We start from the raw sequence: 19,595 nt of genomic DNA on the forward strand, positions 1-19,595 counted from the left end.
TCCTATGTGAAACATCATGATCCTGTTGTGAAGGGGCTTTGATGTCTCAGTGGAGCCCCAGTTTCGAATACTAGAAGGAAACTGCAAGCCTGACATCATGGTGGTCAAAGACGGCCAGGCCTGCAAAGTCGACAACCAGGGCTGGCGACCACTTCTGGCTTGACTGGTGCCACCAGCAGAAGGCAGTGAAGTTCAATATGCTGTCTATCAGGTATTCTGTCCTCGATCTGCGTCCTGGCATTGAGAACATCACCTATTCGTCGGCCACCTTGAATTGGAGGGGAACATAAACATAGTCCCACAGTCTGTGAGCGACCTCCTGAAGCCTGGCTTCTAGGTACAGGAGTTCTCCATCATCTCATCCAGGGTGACGATGATGTGCTGTGCATCGTTCACGATCTTTGAGCGAATGACGGCACATCGCCCGATGCCTGGGGCTGGCGTTGGGTAGAGTGCTTGCTTCTCTCTTCCTTACTCCTGGGGTATGCCACAGGAGCAATAAAATCTTTAGTCCTATTTTCATGTTGTTCTCTTATTTTGTAAATTTGTTATGTTTATGTTATTTTCTATGTAATATATACATTTGAGGTGTGTCACCCTATGTAAGCTGCCACTGTGGTGGGGGTACTGGTGAGGTACTATACACTTGTGTACCATTTTCATTTCATATATGTAAGTATTATTCCTTTTGGAATAAAGATGGCTTTAATAGCTTTAATAGACAGTTCAACATAAGGAAGTAGCCTACCTGGTGGGAGGTAGACATTGCAAACAGTGATTTCTGGAGTCGTTTGCACACTAATCACTATTGAATCCAGGTTGGTATGAAGGTGGACCCAGTCACTAATGACGTCGGTGTGAACCAAAGGGCAGACCCTTCCACATGCTACCCCAGGATGGTTCTGACAGAATATCTGCTAACCATGAAATGTTGGAGAGTGGACATCACGGAAGTGCATTTCTTGAAAAGCAAGACAGATGCAGAATAGTACACAAGGCATTGTACTTCCGGTAGGCAACGATAATATCCATTGCAATTCCACTGGATTATCGTGTGGTGAGAGTCCAGGTGAGACAAAGAAAGTGAGGGGAGGTCATGTCACTAAGTCGGTGGTCATCTCTGGTGACACTCATAAAAACAGTGTCTGATTCAGGAGGGGGCAATGAAGCCAGCCCCCGCTATCCGTGTAGCCACTTTCTATGTGTAGTGGACTCCTGACATGTTAAGCGGAACCCAGAAACCCACCACACCATGGCGCAAGTCGAGGAATCTGCAGCCTACATGGTCACGGAATCGCTTGAGCCTCTGATTCAGGCCCTCCACTGGGCTCTCCACCAAAAGACCACAGTTGGTTCTATCGACAATGCTGCAGATGGTGAGCTACACCTTAATCTCACAAGCAACACTGACAGTCTTTACCATTTTCTCTAGCCGCCTGAAACCAGACAAAATCTCCTCCAATCCAAAGCAACACACGTCATTGGTACCAACAAGAGCCATAACCTGCAGCTGGCTGCACCCTGTGCTCTTCATGGCATCCAGAATGACTCCCCTCGGTTTGCACACGGAGTGCACACTGGCTTCCTTCCCCTCCTCGGCAACCCTGTTCCTAAGGGGCCCCATTATGCGCCTAATGTTGAAGCTCCCAACAACCAGCAAACCCACCCTCTTTGAATGCCCAGACCTTGCAGACTGAGAAGCTTCCTCTGGAACAGGGTGGACAACTGCATCTGGCTTCGAGGCTTCATTAGTCACAGATAAAGCCAGAAACCTGTTTATCAAATGAACTGGGGCGGCCCTACGATTGGCCCCTTAGAAAGTTTTGATGTGGGTAACCAGGAGGGTGAGGAGGGGAAGCAACTGGGGCAAAGATAGAGGACAGATTTACAGGGTGAAGTCCATCAAAATTCTTCTGGGCCTCAGAGTAGTGAGATGGTCAAAGATCTTTATTTCCTGAATTCTTTTTTCCTTCATGTAAACTGAAGACTCCGGTGAGTGGGAAGAATGGAGACCAGAGCAGTTTGCACAGTCACGTGGTGGGATGCAAGGGTTTCCCACGTGAAAGGGGTGGCCACAGTCGCTACAGATGGGAGTGGCATCACATTGTGAGGACATGTGACCGAACTTGAGGCAACGAAAGTGAAACATGGTAGGTGGAATGTACAGTTTCATGTCACATCTGTGCACCATTACCCTGACCTTCTCGGGCAGGGTATGGCCCTCAAATACCAAGGTGAAAGTGCTAGTGTCTACACAATGATACTTAGGGCTTCTCTGGACAAGATGAATTAAATGAATGCCACATCATTCCAGATTAGCCCTAAGTTCATCATCGGACTGGAGGAGAAGGTCCCTATGGAAAATTACACCCTGTGTCTTATCAAATGAATTGTGAGGAGCAATAGTCACAGGCATGTCTCCTAAGACATGAGAGAGGGCTGACTGGCTGAAGTTGTTTTTATAAGGAGAGAACCAGATCTCATCTTGCTTAATGACTCAGCTTCACTGAACTTATCCTCAATATGTTCCACAAAGAAAAGAGGCCTGGTGGCAGTGAGTCTCCTCATTGTGACGAAGCAAGCTGGGAAAATTTTTGCTTCCCCTCTTGTTTTGTCATTTGCCTCCTTAAAATTCATTTTTTCAATTTTAACCCATTACGGTTAACATATGTGGATAGACTCATAATTTTCATAAAAGAGAAAGTCTGGCCCTCAGTTTTAAGGAATATAAACATAAGATTTAAATTTGTGCTCTGTTTTATGAATGTAATTTATTTTCTAATTTATTTTGATTATTACTAGTTAGTATCTTTCATTATAGGGTGAAATCAGTAGTTGTCATAACTTAAATTCTATTGTTGACATATAAACAAACATAAATTCTGTACCAATTATAAACATTTGGAAGACGAAATACTAGTAATCTTAAAGTATCTCTTTAGCTCTATTCATAAACATGTTAGCAAAGCCAGCCCTTGATTAATTCAAAAGTAATTAATAGTTTTGTCTAAAGTATTGTTTGCATAACAATACCTGTTAATTTGATCATTAAACAAATAATTAGACTTAGTCCACATAGAAGTAGAAACTGTTAAAAAAGAACGCATTTTTTGATGTATTCAGTAAATTTAATGAGTTAAGTTTTAATCTGTAAATTTAACTTCGCACAAAGTGTAGTTTTGGCCCCTATTATTGTGAGGACATATAAGGGCCCGATTTTTGGCCATGATAGCAGTATGTGGATGGTTCACCTGCTAACTAATAATGAGGCTTATTGAATGTTAAACAATAGTGCACTGACCATATAACTGTGTAATATTGGGGGTTGTGAAAAGTGAAAGTAAAAGACAGTGAAACGCAACTGTGCCTCTGTCAGCAACATCATTTAAAGTAGTGTGTTGTACTTTCACAACCCATTTTTTAGCCAGTGTAGCAACGCAGTACATCGACACCGAGGACAACAAATGAAGAAATAAATAAGGCAGGCAGAAACACTACACCATCAGTGCATGCTAGTATAGACCAGGAACCATGGAAAGGGTTTTGCTCCAAGCCAGCAGGTCTGGCTTTCCTCCCAGGAGGGGTAGCCAAGAAGAGTAAGACCAGGAATGCAGAAACAGGAACTGAGACAGAGCTATGTTGAGGAAGAGATGTGGCTCCAGAATAGTGACCAGAGAGTTTAACATGTTTCATGTGCCAAATGTCTGCCCTGGTACCACTCACACTAAATGCTCTGGTACCACTCTCACGAAACAGGGGCTCTCCTTGTGAGCACTGCCCAGCAACAGCAATGAGCACCTGGCAGGACAGTGGTTGCCGGGAGTTCTGATGCCTCGAAAAGATGGGCAACCACTCCTAGGCTTGCACAAGGCTTTAACAGTGCAGATACCAGCAGTGTGATCCCTGTGGTGTCAGGGGGCTCAGCCAGATGAGCACATAACAGCCACACCACATGGACTGGCTATAGAGTTGGTGGCCTAGCAAGGAGACGAAAGGGCTGAGGACGACGACTTGGGGGGCGGGGGCGGGGGGGGAGGGGGGATGGACGAGAGGGAGAGGAACCCACGCCAAAGACGCTAGGGAGGGAGTCCTTCCCCATCTGATTCACACTACTTTAGAGATGGAGGTCAACCTTCAAAAAAAGAAAGCCAAAAAGGAGGAGAAAAACAACCAACCAAAACCGCAAGACGAAGCCAAGTCAGAAGGATAGCCGGGCCGACAAAGAAGAACAAGAACATCAAAAGAGGGAAAAGAAGGAGCAAAGGGAAAGGGAAAGGGAAAGGGAAAAGGGAAAGGGAAAAGGGAAAGGGAAAGGGGAAAGGGAAAGGGAAAGGGGAAAGGGAAAGGGAAAGGGGAAGGGATGATAAAGCACCCCGGAAAAGAATAAAGGCTGCAATAGGTCAGGGACCTGTGTGCACCACACATGTACGCACGAAAGAGCTTTGGCTCCCTGTGGGGGGGATAAAGATAGGAAATTAAAGAGCTGGGACCTTTTATAGCTTGACAGAACCAGAGGTTTCTGATGGTTTCAGATGGAGAATTAGGTAATGGTTGACTACAACAGGGGGAAAGGAATACAGAAGTAGACAAATGGGTAGCTTTATGAGATGAAATAGTGAAGGCAGCTGAGGATCAAATAGAAAAAAATCACAGGATAACACAAGAAATATTGAATTTAACTGATGAAAGGAGAAAATAAAATAATGGAGCAAATGAAGCCGGTGGAAGGGATCACAAACATTTAAAAAATGAGATTGACAGTTAGTGCAAAATGTCTGAGCAGGAATGGCTAGATGACAAATGCAAGGATTTAGAAACATGTTTTACTATGGGAAAGATAAATATTGTCTATGGGAAAATTAAAGAAACCTTTGGGGAAAAGAGAAGTGGCATATGAATATCAAGAGCTCAGATGAAAAACCAGTCCTAAACAAAGAAAGGAAAGCTGAAAGGTGGAAGTAGTATATAAAGTGTCTATACAAGGGAGATGAGCTTGAAAGCAACATTATAGAAAGGGAAGTGGATATCATGAGATGGGAGATATAATACTGCAAGAAGAATTTGACAGGTTTCTGAAGGATCTAAGTCAAAACAAGGGCCTGGGGGTAGAGGATATTCCTTCTTACTGCTGATAGCCTTGGCAGAGCCAGTCATGACAAAACTCTTTCATCCAGTGCGCAAGATGTATCAGGCAGGCGAAATACACTTAAAGCTTAAGAAGAATTTAGTAATTCCAATTATAATGAAAGAAATTGCTGACAGGTGTGAATATTACTGAACTATCAGTTTATTAAGCCATGGTTGCAAAATACTAACACAGATTCTTTACAGAAGAATGGAAAAACTGGTAGAAGCCAACCTTGGGGAATATCAATTTGGTTTCTGAAAAATGTAGAAACACATGAGGCAATACTGACCTCATGATTTATATTAGAAGATAGGTATAGGCAAACCTATGTTTACAGCATTTGTAGACTTGGAGAACGCTTTTGACAATGATGATTGGAATAGTCTCTTTGAAATTCTGCAGGCAGCAGGGGTAAAATACACAGGTGAAAGGCTATTCACAACTTGGACGGAAACCAGAGGGCAGTTATAACAGTCAAGGGGCATGAAAGGGAAGCAGTGGTTCAGAAGGGAGTGAGATATGGTTGTAACCTGTTCCCAATGTTATTCAATTTGTCTATTGAACAAACGGTAAAGGAAACAAAAGAAAAAATTGGAGAAGGAATTAAAGTTCAGAGCCCTCAACCGTTAGGGGTAATACCCAATGGGACACAGGGCAAGTAAGGCTAGCAACCTGCTTCCCTGGTACTTGAAATATGATGCTGGCAACAATCAGAGCAAAATGCCTCGGACCTTTGGAGGTGACGGAGTCCCACCTCTAACTGACAAACCAGGGACTCCTAAGATACGACTTGGCAAAGGTTTAACATCAGAAGAGGCACCAATGTTAGCACTGAATAGGGGATCATGGAGGAATTTTATAAGGGGGCTATGCTCCAGACTGAACACTGAAAGGCATAATCAGTCTTAAATGATGATGATGATGATGAGAAAAGAAAAAAATCTTTGAGGTTTGCCAATGATATTGTAATTCTGTCAGAAACAACAAAGGACTTGGAAGAGAAGTCAAATGCAATGGACATTGCCTTGAAAAGAGAATATAAGATGAATATCAACAAAAGCAGAACAAAGGTACTGGAATGTAGTTGAATGAAATAAGGTGAGGCTATGATAACTAATTTGAGAAATGAGACACTTAAAGTAGTAGATGAGTTTTCTTATTTGGGCAGCAAAATAACTGAAAATGGCCGAAATAGAGATGATGTAAAATGTAGATCAGCAACATCACAAATAGCATTTCTGGAGAAGAGAAACTTGTTAACATCAAATATAGATTTAAGTGTTAGGAACTCTTTTCTGAAAGTATTTGTCCGGAGTGTAGCCACATATGGAAGTCAAACATGCAAACATGGATGATAAACAATTTAGACAAAAAAAGGGGATAGAAGTTACTGCATCAAAATGTGGTGCAGCAGAAGAATGTTGAAAATTAGATGGGTAGATCATGTAACTAATGATGAGGTACTTGACAGAAATGAGGAGACAGGAAATTTGTGGCACAACTTGATTGACAGAAGACATTCTGAGACATCAAGGGATCACCAATTTAGTATTGGAGGGAAGTGTGGTGGTTAAAAATCATAGAGGAAGATCAAAAGATGAACACAGTCAGCTGATTCAGAAGGATGTCAGTTGCAGCAGTTACATGGAGATAAAGAGGCTCACAAAGGATAGAGTAGCATAGAAAGCTGCATCAAACCACTCTTTGGACTGAAGACAACAGCAGCAGCAGAAGCAGCAGCAGAAGCAGCAGCAGAAGCAGCAGCAGAAGCAGCAGCAGAAGCAGCAGCAGAAGCAGCAGCAGCAAGAATCAAAAGGGAACAATAAGAATGGAGAATATGCTTGAAGTGCTTGGATTTAAAAGAGTGTAAGACAAGCATGCATCCTTTTTCCCTGCTATTCACTCTACATATTGAAGAAGCAATACTAGATATAATAGGAAAGTTCAAGAATGGGATTAAAATACAGGGTTAAGGGATATCAATGATAGGATTTGGTGCTACCTCCAGTGGAAGAGAAGAAAAATTACGGGATCTGTTAATGGAATGAAGAGTCTAGTGAGTACAAAATAGGGATTGAAAGTAAACTGGAGAAAGACAAAGGTAATGAGAAGTAGCAGAAATAAGAATAGTAAGAAACTTAACATCGAAACTGTTAGTCACAAAGTGGATGAAGTTAAGGAATTCTGCTAGATTGGAAGCAAAATAACCAGGAATGGATGAAGCAAGGAGGACATAAAAAGCTTACTGATATCAAACATAGGCCTTAATTTGAGAAAGATTTCTGAGAATGTATGTCTGGAGCACAGTATTTTATGGTAGTCAGTCAAGGACAGTTGAAAAACCGGAACAGAAGAGAAGCAAAGTGTTAGAGATGTGGTGTTGCAGAAGAATGTTGAAAGTCAGGTGGACTGATAAGGTAAGGAATGAAGTGGTTCTCCAGAGAATCGGCGAAGAAAGGAGCATACGGAAGACATTCACAAGAACAAGGGACATGGTTATATGACATGTGTTAAGGCATCAGGGAAAAACCTCCATGGTACTAGTGGGAACTTAGAGGGTAAAAACTGTAGGCAGGACAAAAGATAGGATTACATCTAGCAGATAGTTGAGGACATAGGGTGCAAGTGTACTGAGAGAGACCCCCAGGACTTTCTGCAGTGATCAACAATCATGTTCGATCAACTGTCACGGGCACCTGCAATTCAAGTGTTCTGTTTTGAGACTGCTTTATTCAGATAATTGTTTCATCCTCATTTTGATGACCAAGAAATATATCTAACCATTTTTATTCATGGAGTAATTATGACTAAATCAACAACATTTATATATAAAAAAAAACTAGAAGATTTCATAAAACATTTTGAAATTGCGGCTGATGATTCCATCTACTTTGAAAGATTAGAAATCGTGCATGTGACCCACTGAAAGTAAACAACTGTTTGTCTGCCTGAAGGGTTATATTCATCACCTCTAAGAAAAATTCAACACGCATGTCCCATGAAACACACACTGGTTGCAGTATACAGTTGCATTTGAGTCAGTGCCCAGATTATGAAGACAAAGACCTGAAATAATGTTTCTGTCAGTCAAGCACGTGCGTTTCTCAACAACCATGAATTGCTCATCAGACTGCTGTTAAACTTATCTTAAAATGTCTTCAAGCTACAAGAGACAAGGGTATTAAATTTAGTGATAGTAATCATTAACTTCATGTGTATCTAGATTCTGATTTTGCTGCGGATATCTATGCTCATCATTCAACAATAGGCAATATCGGTATGCTGACTGCAGGACCTGTTACCTGATCATCTTGCAAGCAAAAATATGGTGCCAGGTATACATAATAAGCAGAGTATGTAGCAGCATCTGATGCAAAATCACCTGGATTTGTAAATTCTTACAGGAGCTTGGTGTCAATGCGGAATAACCAACTCATCTCCGACTGTCCATATAGTGAATTACAATTAATGAAAAACAATGAACGCCACATAAGGAATAATCAAAATTGACAGTAAGATCCATTACATTCATGAAAAAATAAATGATGGTTCCATTCTTGCTTCTTAAGTTAAATCAGTTCAACTGGCAGACGTGTTTACAGAAACCCATTCAAAAAAAATTTTCAGACCCTCTGCATACCCTTTCCCTATTACCATTGTTAATTGCTGATGTGTGTTCAAGTGCTCTTTTATCCAACAAATCTCATTCATCATACGGCATTATAACTTAATTGCATTTAGTCCAACAGTGTGAAATCAGAATATATCTGAGATATCTGTCCCATAGAATGGAAATTTTGTGGTAAATCATAGTTTAGAGTGAGCCTAATTCACTTGTTCATTGGGTACAGAATTGTCAGGCTTTTGGGCCTGCTTGACATTCAGAAATTTCATTTAATTTTCACCACTAGTGGTACTGATTATTACATCATTTACCTTCATTTCAATTATGTAATCAAGTCAACTGGTAACAAAGGAAATTGTGTAATTCCAGTATGAGAAAACATTGGGTGATTTAATGGAATGGTTATCAAGATAGCTACATAAAACAGATTGTTTTCTATAAGAACTGTCACTACAGCTCAATGTTTGTCAAGGCAGCAACGCTATGTTTCACATGCAGGCAGCCTTGTTTCTTGGCCTCTGCAAAGAATTACAATGACTTATCATATGCTACAATATTGTTTTAGGTTTGGTACAAGACTGTCTGGCTTTGAACTAGGAAATTTAACTACTGCTTCACAGTATATATTAACTACTGTATCACTGTGTATTTTTGAATTTTTTTGAGAATTAACACTTTTTTTATCAAACTAACAGGTCATTTTGAGGAATCCATACTAGAACTAAGAATAATCTACATAAAGATTCAAACTCACTGTGGTGTCACTGCCAGACACCACATTTGCTAGGTGGTAGCCTTTAAATCGGCCACAGTCTCTTAGTATATGTCAGACCCGCATGTCGTCACTATCAGTGATTGCAGACTGAGCGCCACCACACGGCAGGTCTAGTCTAGAGAGACTCCCTGGCACACGCCCCAGTTGTGCAGCCGACGTTGCTAGCAATGGTTCACTGTCTACATATGCTCTCATTTGCCGAGACAACAATGTAGCTTAGCCTTCAGCTACGTCATTTGCTATGACCTAGCAAGATGCCATATTCAGTTACTTCAAGAATGTATTATGGACAGATAATATTGTGAATCATGTACTGTCAAGAGTGATGTTCATCATTAATGGATTAAAGTTAAGTATCAAACTAGCTACGTCTGCTTTCTGTATTCTAATTTCTTGTCATGTTCCAGACCTCACGTCAGTATAGTCCTTCCCTCCTCATGCCAGCCTGCGTGAGCTAAAACACGTGCATTTTGGCCTCCTCTAGTAACATGGTGTTGGCTCTTCTGCCAACACAACACTCACTATGATTCAGAAAGCTGTCCATTATTAAAGAACATACAACTTGCCAGCAGTCAAAAGAGGTTTAGGTCCTAAAAAAGTACATCTTATGATAAATCTAGAAGAACTATTGGTGGCCACCTCCTCGTATGACAATCTGTTTCAGTCCTGACAAGAATTGCTGTTGTCATTGAATAGAGATCCACTTCAACCAGTTTTTGAATGAACATTATCAAGGGAACTGCTTGCATTGGTCATTTAGAGCCTGGTACCTACCAAGTGCCACTGGTCATAGCAGCACATGACATGGCACATCTTCAGTGGGTACAACAATACAGAAACTGGGCATCAACAGGTATTAACAACAGTACGACTGTATGTAGTACTAAAAAAATTTTTTTTGACCGGATTGAGAATTTCTTAATAAGGAAAACACATGGTTACTACTGACATAAACAGAAGGAACTTTCTGGCAAACAATAATAATAGCAGCCTCAGACTTTTTGAAGATAATGCAGTTATCTATAATGAAGTACCACCTGAATATGCTACCCAAATATTCAGTTATATATTGATAAGATTTCACAGTGTTGCAAATATTAGCAACTGGTTTTAAACGTTCAGATATGTAAAATTGTGCACTTCAAAAAATGCAAAAACATAGCATCTGTAGCTACAATTTCAGTGAGTCGCAACTGGATCAGTTAACTCACACAAATACCTAGATGTAACAATTTGTGGGGGTATGAAACGAAACAACCACATTTGATAGTCATGTGAAACTGTAAAACAGCAGATCTTGTAGTGTAATTTGCTTGTTGTTATATATCAACTACACTTGTAGGCTGCCGCTGAAGGTAGAGTTTAATATGTCTACATCTACATTTATACTCCACAAGCCACCCAACAGTGTGTGGCGGAGGGCACTTTACGTGCCACTGTCATTACCTCCCTTTCCTGTTCCAGTCGCGTATGGTTCGCGGGAAGAACAACTGTCTGAAAGCCTCCGTGCGCACTCTAATCCTTCTAATTTTACACTCGTGATCTCCTCGGGAGGTATAAGTAGGGGGAAGCAATATATTCGATACCTCATCCAGAAACGCACCCTCTCGAAACCTGGCGAGCAAGCTACACCGCGATGCAGAGCGCCTCTCTTGCAGAGTGTGCCACTTGAGTTTGCTAAACATCTCCGTAACGCTATCACGGTTACCACATAACCCTTCTTTGGATCTTCTCTATCTCCTCCGTCAACCCGATCTGGTACGGATCCCACAGTGATGAGCAACACTCAAGTATAGATCGAACGAGTGTTTTGTAAGCCACCTCCTTTGTTGATGGACTACATTTTCTAAGGACTCTCCCAATGAATCTCAACCTGGTACCCGCCTTACCAGCAATTAATTTTATATGATCATTCCACTTCAAATCGTTCCGCATGCATACTCCCAGATATTTTACAGAAGTAACTGCTACCAGTGTTTGTTTCGCTATCATATTATCATACAATAAAGGATCCTTCTTTCTATGTATTCGCAATACATTACATTTGTCTATGTTAAGGGTCAGTGGTCACACCCTGCACCAAGTACCTATCCGCTGCAGATCTTCCTGCATTTCGCTACAATTTTCTAATGCTGCAACTTTTCTGTATCCTACAGCATCATCCGCGAAAAGCCGCATGGAACTTCCGACACTATCTACTAGATCATTTATATATATTGTGAAAAGCAATGGTCCCATAACACTCCCCTGTGGCACGACACAGGTTACTTTAACGTCTGTAGACGCCTCTTCATTGCTGTGTTCTGTTTGCTAAAAAACTCTTTAATCCAGCCATACAGCTGGTCTGATATTCCGTAGGCTCTTACTTTGTTTATCAGGCAACAGTGCGGAACTGTATTGAATGCCTTACGGAAGTCAAGAAAAATAGCTTCTACCTGGGAGCCTGTATCTAATATTTTCTGGGTCTCATGAACAAATAAAGCGAGTTGGGTCTCACACGATCGCTGTTTCTGGAATCCATGTTGATTCCTACAGAGTAGATTCTGGGTTTCCAAAAACAACATGATACTCAAGAAAAAAACATGTTCTAAAATTCTACAACAGATTGACATCAGATATATAGGTCTATAGTTCTGCGCATCTGCTCGACGGCCCTTCTTGAAGACTGGGACTACCTGTGCTCTTTTCCAATCATTTGGAACCTTCCGTTCCTCTAGAGACTTGCGGTACACGGCTGTTAGAAGGGGGGCAAGTTCTCTCGCATACTCTGTGTAGAATCGAATTGGTATCCCGTCAGGTCCAGTGGACTTTCCTCTGTTGAGTGATTCCAGTTGCTTTTCTATTCCTTGGACACTTATTTCAATGTCAGCCATTTTTTCGTTTGTGCGAGGATTTAGAGAAGGAACTGCAGTGCAGTCTTCCTCTGTGAAACAGCTTTGGAAAAAGGTGTTTAGTATTTCAGCTTTACGTGTGTCATCCTCTGTTTCAATGCCATCATCATCTCGGAGTGTCTGGGTATGCTGTTTCGAGCCACTTACTGATTTAGCGTAAGACCAGAACTTCCTAGGATTTTCTGTCAAGTCGGTACATAGAATTTTACTTTCGAATTCACTGAACGCTTCACGCATAGCCCTCCTTACACTAACTTTGATATCGTTTAGCATCTGTTTGTCTGAGAGATTTTGGTTGCTTTTAAACTTGGAGTGAAGCTCTAATTGCTTTTGCAGTAGTTTCCTAACTTTGTTGTTGTACCACGGTGGGTTTTTCTCATCCCTCACAGTTTTACTCGGCACGTACCTGTCTAAAATGCATTTTACGATTGCCTTGAACTTTTTCCATAAACACTCAACATTATCAGTGTCGGAACAGAAATTTTCTGTTTTGATCTGTTAGGTAGTCTGAAATCTGCCTTCTATTACTCTTGCTAAACATATAAACCTTCCTCCCTCTTTTTATATTCCTATTAACTTCCATATTCAGGGATGCTGCAACAGCCTTATGATCACTGATTCCCTGTTCTGCACATACAGAGCCAAAAAGTTCAGGTCTGTTTGTTATCAGTAGGTCCAAGATGTCCATTCATAGTAAAGCATCCTTATGTCATGGACCTCAGGGATCAGGCACACACTGAAAAACTCTAGGTTGGTCACAGATGTGCTGGCAGTCACTGTTTATGTGCTCCTGTAGTGTATGTACATCATTAATGGAGCTTGTGTACACCAAAAATTTCTAGTGACCCTCAAAACTAAAAATCCAAGGTATTGTTATTGGGGGAGAAAGCTGGCCAATGTACTTTACCTTCTTGACATATCCTTTGCCCATTAAATGTCTGTGTGAGGCCTTCACAGATGTTTTGGAGAAAATGAATCACACTATCTGTCTTTCATCTGGTACTGGATTTGCATCAGGACTGCATGTTGGTTATGAAAATTAAGAATCCCATCTTATGTGAAACCAACTTTGTCCATGAATTGTATCTTTATTGTGAAAAGTGGATCTTCACCACATCTTTGCTACAGCCATTGGCAGAACTGAATTCTGGCAGGATGATGTTTTGGCCTTAGGGCTGTAAATGATGTTGGTATAGCAACTATTCATGCATGGTTGCTCAGAAAAAGACAATGACTGTGATAGATGCTGAAATTCTATGCACACTGATTCCGGGATCTTCTTCGACTTGCTGCAGTTCTCATTCCTCCACAACAAAAATGTGAATGGTGCGAAGTCTGTGATGATTTGCTCTTACTGGAGTTATGCAACTAAAGTCTGCTAGTTGCTGGAAATGATGGCTCTTAAGTTATGTATTTTAAAACCCACTTTGGTCTTGTTTTGGTAAACATTTGGTAAACACTACTATCTTGGAAAACATGGCAACCTATTTTTTAAGACCCCATATACAATACCCTCTGTCATGCATTTCACATTGGTCTGCAGGTATGCATGCAGACATAAATAAATTTCCTGATGTGTATGCCAAGAACACTCCCATCTTCCATGATGACAACAAACATGTCTACACCCTATCACACCTTGATTGGCCCACTAAATAAACTGATCTTAATCCTATAAGAAATAGCACAACTATTTAAAACTGTGGATGAAACACAGCAATCAACATCCCCACAATTATGGAGCTCTGTAGTATACGGGGTGTTCAGAAATTCCCTTTAATTCTCCTAGGACTTTTAGAGAGACATGAGTGTATAATATTTCGAATAGGAACCATGTCTAGAAACATGCCTTTCCATTCTAAATGATTTCAATTCAGATGTGTAATTCATCCATGTCTCCTGAGGGAAAGAGAAAAATCTCACAGTTGCTTGTCCTGGTGTACAATAGGGTAGACAGGATGATGTGTACTGCGTCAGACTGTCACCTCATGTCACTTAACATATGCCTTGCTGTGAGACCCATACAATGCCTGTGCATCTCTGATACAGTAAACATGTTTCAGTACACTTTTTCGGAATACACAGACATGCTTCCCGTGTATGGTGAAGCTCGAGGTAATGGAAGAGCTGCTAGTTGGCTGTATCAAAAACATTTTCTGCAATACAGGATACCATCGTACAAACTTTTAGCTCAAGTTCTGCAGTGGCTCCACAAATAGATACTTTCACGATGAGGAGGCAGGACTGTGGTGCTCCATGGTAAAGCTGTATGCCTGAATCTGAACAAGATGTACTGCATTGCATTGAAGAGAACCTGTCAATGAGTACTCTAACAGTTGCACACACACACTGGAAATTAGTCACACTATAATCTGCAAAGTGTGTGTGAGCAATAATTACATCCATACCACTTACAAAGGGTACTGCAATGGGTCCAGCCAATTTTCCACAGTCATTGCCTACTGAACATGGCTATTGTTTCCATGTCAAGTTCTGTTATGTAAGTTCACTAGGGACTGTGCTCTGAATTCACAGAACTGCCATGTCTGGGCAAACAGAAACCCTATTGCCATGCAGGTTTAGGGATTAAGCACAGGTTTGGTATTAACATGTGGGCAAGTACGAGTATTCTGGAAAAACATGTGGGCAAGTGTTCTGGATGTCAGTGACGTGATTGGGCCATACCTCCTTCCACTCAAGCTATCTAGTCCTGCATACCTGATCTTCCTACAAACTGTATTGGACCCATTCTTGGAAGCTGTGCTACTCAATTTCTGTCAAGAAATTGTGGTTTCAGAATGATGGTACACCACCTCACTTCTCACAAGTGGTTAGGAGACATCTCTAACAGATTATATGGTGAAAGAGGATTAGGCCAAGGGGTCCAACAGCATGGCCACTGTGATTGACAAATATAACTCTTAGGGGTTACTGCTTGTGGGGTTGTATGCAAAGTTTAATTTACGAGACTCCTACATAGACAGACAAAGATCTGCTTGCATGAATTGTGGCTCCTCCTCCAGGAACTGAAGAGAGACAGTTGGCATGGAAAATGCATATCAGAACCTGCTTCATAGGTACAATGTCTGTAACAATGTTGGTGGTCATCACATTGAGCCACTGTTGTAATGCATCAGTACTCTCCTGTACACACAGCATGCTGGCTGCTTTTTTGTTTTGGAATAATGTAAACACATAAAGATTAAGAGTTAACGTAAACAAATGTGCATAAGTGATAAATGGATGTTTACTTATGTTTTCTTTCAAATTGTTATCTAAATAACTGTACTGTCTCACAGCTAATTAAATCACTCAAGAAGAAGTGGATGAGTTAAACATCTGAACTGAAACTGTTGTATAATGGAAATGGTATGTTTCTGGACATGGGTTCCTATTCAAAATATTATGTACGCACTCCCCTTTACAAGTCCTAAAAGTTTGTAATGGGAATTTCTGAGCACTCTAATGGGTGGCTTCTGCTGGATATAGCATACCTGTTTTTGTATCGCTATAGTTGTAAAATGTAACGTATCATTGAAAATTAATCTTTGCACCGCTATGAACTCTTGCTGAAGTTGTGTGGACTATCTGTTTAGTATTAAGTTACCTGCCAACGGCCTAGAAAGCCAAAAGCCAGTTCATAACTAATATTAAACAAGAATTATTGTGGAACATTAATATTATGTATTCGAGTTTTTAGTATTTACATGTTCCTCCCAAGAACTGACAGAGTATTCCATAAATAACCGAAGAAGCTTGTGAATCATCTCCGTTACTGAACTTCGGCCATTATCAAGGCTACAGGCAGTTTTATGTGGTATTAAAGTGATGTCTCCTTGGGGTGAATTTTTGTCTGGTGTGCTTAATTACAATAAATAATTCATATTAAACAGCAAATATTAATTAGTGATAGAAAGTAACATGTTCACATTGAGTAATGACTATTAATGAGGTTGTACTCTGTGAGGGGGATGGGGAGGGGAGTTGTCACCCTGTCACCCAGTCACCCTGTCACCCTGCCCCCCCCCCCCCCTGCCCTTGGAGTGGCTGGGTGGGGAGGACAAACTTTAGCAAACTGAAGTCAGATCCTGCCCCATCAGACAGACAGATGCAGCAATTCAGTATTAGTCTGAAGCAACCATAACACTTATTGGCCAGTGACTTGTAATGAGTGTACTTGTCTTAAAATTTCAAAACTACTTTGTCATTCACTATGAAACTACAACAAATTGCATTGCTACCCCCCCCCCCCCCCCCTTGCCCCCCCCCCCACTCAGTTCATCATGTTATGCTGTTTACTACCAGTTTTGACTATAAAATATGGATTATATTTCTCTCTAGTATATGACCAAAGCATACTTTTTCACTGTTTAAGTAATCTTGGCTAGTGAGTAGTGTAACAGCGTTTGAAACAAACTGATCATTATTGCTCCTTGGTATAGAGTGAGTGTGAGCTATAGGTATTGGCTGACTGAATATCTCTTAAAGCACTCCTGACTTTGCCTTTTGTGTTTATGTTTAAGTATAAGTCTTACAGCTAATTTCAAAGAAAGAAACTATGTTTACAGCAATACAGATAAAAAAATGATAGCATACCAATTGTGTCTGGTTTTGTGGCTTGGAGATGCAAGTAACCAGATTCCTCAAGCAAAAACTGAAAATGTTCCCACAGAGGATAAACTTTGTCAACATAATCCTTTTCAACCACAAATGTTGGCCAAAGACTCCCCAAAAACAGCTTTATTGTGCTTTTCAAGCTCTGTACAAAACAGGCATTTGAATGAAGCCCCTTTACACTGAAATTGACCCAAGACTGTTAATATTAATCAGACATCTTACAAAAATTTAGAAATAACAGACGTCACAGTTGCTCTGCTGTGATGAATTGATAAAATGTCTCACATATATGCCAAAAATTTGTACTATTAAACACAAACTGTGTTGTGGCAAAAATAAGTTAGGCAGAAACACTACATTTTATGTAAATACATTCTAAGTAACTTCAAGCTTATAACAAGTCTTGTATTGTTAAAATGGAGATTAAAGTTATTCGAGTGCATCCGAATAAAATAAAAGCATACTTCTCTGGAAAAAGGGTGGCCATATTAGATGCTATCACAGCTCCCCAGTCTCCACCTTGTACAATAAATTTTTGCATCCCAATTCTTTCCATAAGGTTCTTCATAATTACTGCAATTTGAGCAGCTCCAAGGCCTGGCTTTGCAGCACCATCAGAGAAACCATACCCAGGCAATGAGGGCACTATAACTTCGAAAACAAAGTTGTAACCTGCTTGTGGCTTCACTAGGTGAGGTATAATCTCATAAAATTCTCTCACAGATCCCGGCCAACCATGCAGTAGCAGCAATGGCAACACTTCAGTTCCTTCAGGAACACTGATTGGCTTAACATGAATGAAATGAATATCTAAGCCATCCACACAAGTCTTGAATTGTGGAAATTTGTTCAAAAACCTTTCTTGTTCTCTCCAATTATATTTTGTCTTCCAGTATTCTACTACTTCTTCCTGTAAATATTTTGTGTTGAACCCATACTGGAATCCTATGCCCTCAAGTGGTGGAGTAAGAGTTGTTAATAATTCAAGTCTGTCTTGTAAATCATCCAAAACCTGTGACAAATAGTTAAAGAGTTAATACTGAATCACTATGATGTAAATTTGATGTTTTATGACCTATCTTATACCACATGTACACACAACAGAAATACCAATAATTTTAACACACACCATGATGTCACTCAGTTTCCAATGTAATGGCAGAAGCAGAACTTCAGTCACCAATAAAAGAAAATTTTGAAATTTGTGGTAAGGTTATATGGGACCAAACTGCTGAGGTCTCGGCCCAAAGGTTTATATAGCAATTAATGTAACTTGAACTAACTTATTCTAAGAACAACACATACACCCATACCCGAGGGAGGACTCGAACCTCCAATGAGGGGAGGAGGGGGGGGGGGGGGGGGGAGAGACCATGACAAGGCACCCTAGACTGCACAGCTATCCTGCATGGACCAATAAATGAAACAGAATATTCTAAATTACAACATGCTTTGATAGAAAAAACTGACCATCATAAGCATTCAAATTCATGAAAATTTTCCTCTGCATAGGACTGCTGATTTAGGCAAAATGAGAGTCCAAAAGCTATCTTGTGTCTTTTCACTCATTTACTCACTATTAGGCCAAATTCTACAAATTATCAAAGTGTGCAAAAAACATTCAATGAGAATAACATATGGTATACACCTAGATTTCATGTAGAAAACTTTTTAAGGGACTAAGCATACTAACACCAAAACACAACATTTTTCTACATTCTACAACTTGCAATTAACAGTCAGTCTCAGTTAACAAACAAATATTCGTAAAAATTTAACAATTACAAGAGAGAATGTTTGGCCTTATTTACCTTCAGGAAACCATTTTTTTAGAACTGGCAGCAGACATCCATAAAAATACCAGAAACTATCCTAGCTTTCAGAACTATTATTTCCTTTTTAGGAGAGGAATGAAGGATAGGTAGGAGAAGGGTAGAAAGGAAGCGCAGGTCACTTAAACGCCAGGGTGGACATCTCGAGAGCAATGGAGACCAGTGGTGTGAGTCCAAATTCTAGTCTGAAATACAATTTCAATTTTTCACAAATGTTTCTGCTCTATAAATTTATCTCTCTCTCAGCCAATCAAACTATGAACAATGTCTGCATTCTTATTAACAGCAACAGAAGCTCATAGGAGCAGCTACAGAAGCCCACAGGAGGAATGATATTCCAAGGCCAATTTTCTGTGGCGATTTCAACTTATTGTCTGGTTTCTTGAACATTGTTGGCTAAGAGAGAAATATCAGCAGTAAATCTCAAGCAGTTTAACCTTCGAGTGGGTGCACTGGGGTACTGAGTACCCAATTGAGGAATTTTGTAGTGCTGTAGCGTAATGCAAAGCCCTGCACTGTGGTAGGTCCAGGTATTTGTTACTTGAACCCCCCCCCTCCCCATCCTCAACTCAGGGCCCTCAGCATCGTATTGTTTCACAAGGATAAGGGTAATGGAGTACTCCGTATCCCATGCATCCGCTTGTGTCATACTTTCTTGTCAGTTTTAACATGTGTGCCACTTTAATTTATCTAAGAAAGTGAATGAACTCTAAAAGTACTCATAACA

The 19,595-nt window shown here is 40.5% G+C and overlaps 1 protein-coding gene across 6 annotated transcripts in view; it reads right to left on the reverse strand.

Moving 5' to 3' along the window:
- LOC126343901 (juvenile hormone epoxide hydrolase 1-like) overlaps positions 1-19,595 on the reverse strand; it is a 64,336-nt gene that overhangs the window by 19,985 nt on the left and 24,756 nt on the right. For all 6 annotated transcript variants that reach the window (XM_050001982.1, XM_050001979.1, XM_050001983.1 and 3 more), the window contains exons 3-4: positions 17,501-18,048; positions 17,016-17,215 (exon numbers count right to left, since the gene is read on the reverse strand). In XM_050001982.1, the coding sequence (XP_049857939.1) occupies positions 17,016-17,215; positions 17,501-18,048 (748 nt within the window). The remainder of the gene's footprint in view (positions 1-17,015; positions 17,216-17,500; positions 18,049-19,595) is intronic.

Source organism: Schistocerca gregaria, chromosome 1 (assembly GCF_023897955.1).
Source record: "Schistocerca gregaria isolate iqSchGreg1 chromosome 1, iqSchGreg1.2, whole genome shotgun sequence".
Lineage (NCBI taxonomy): Eukaryota > Metazoa > Arthropoda > Insecta > Orthoptera > Acrididae > Schistocerca > Schistocerca gregaria.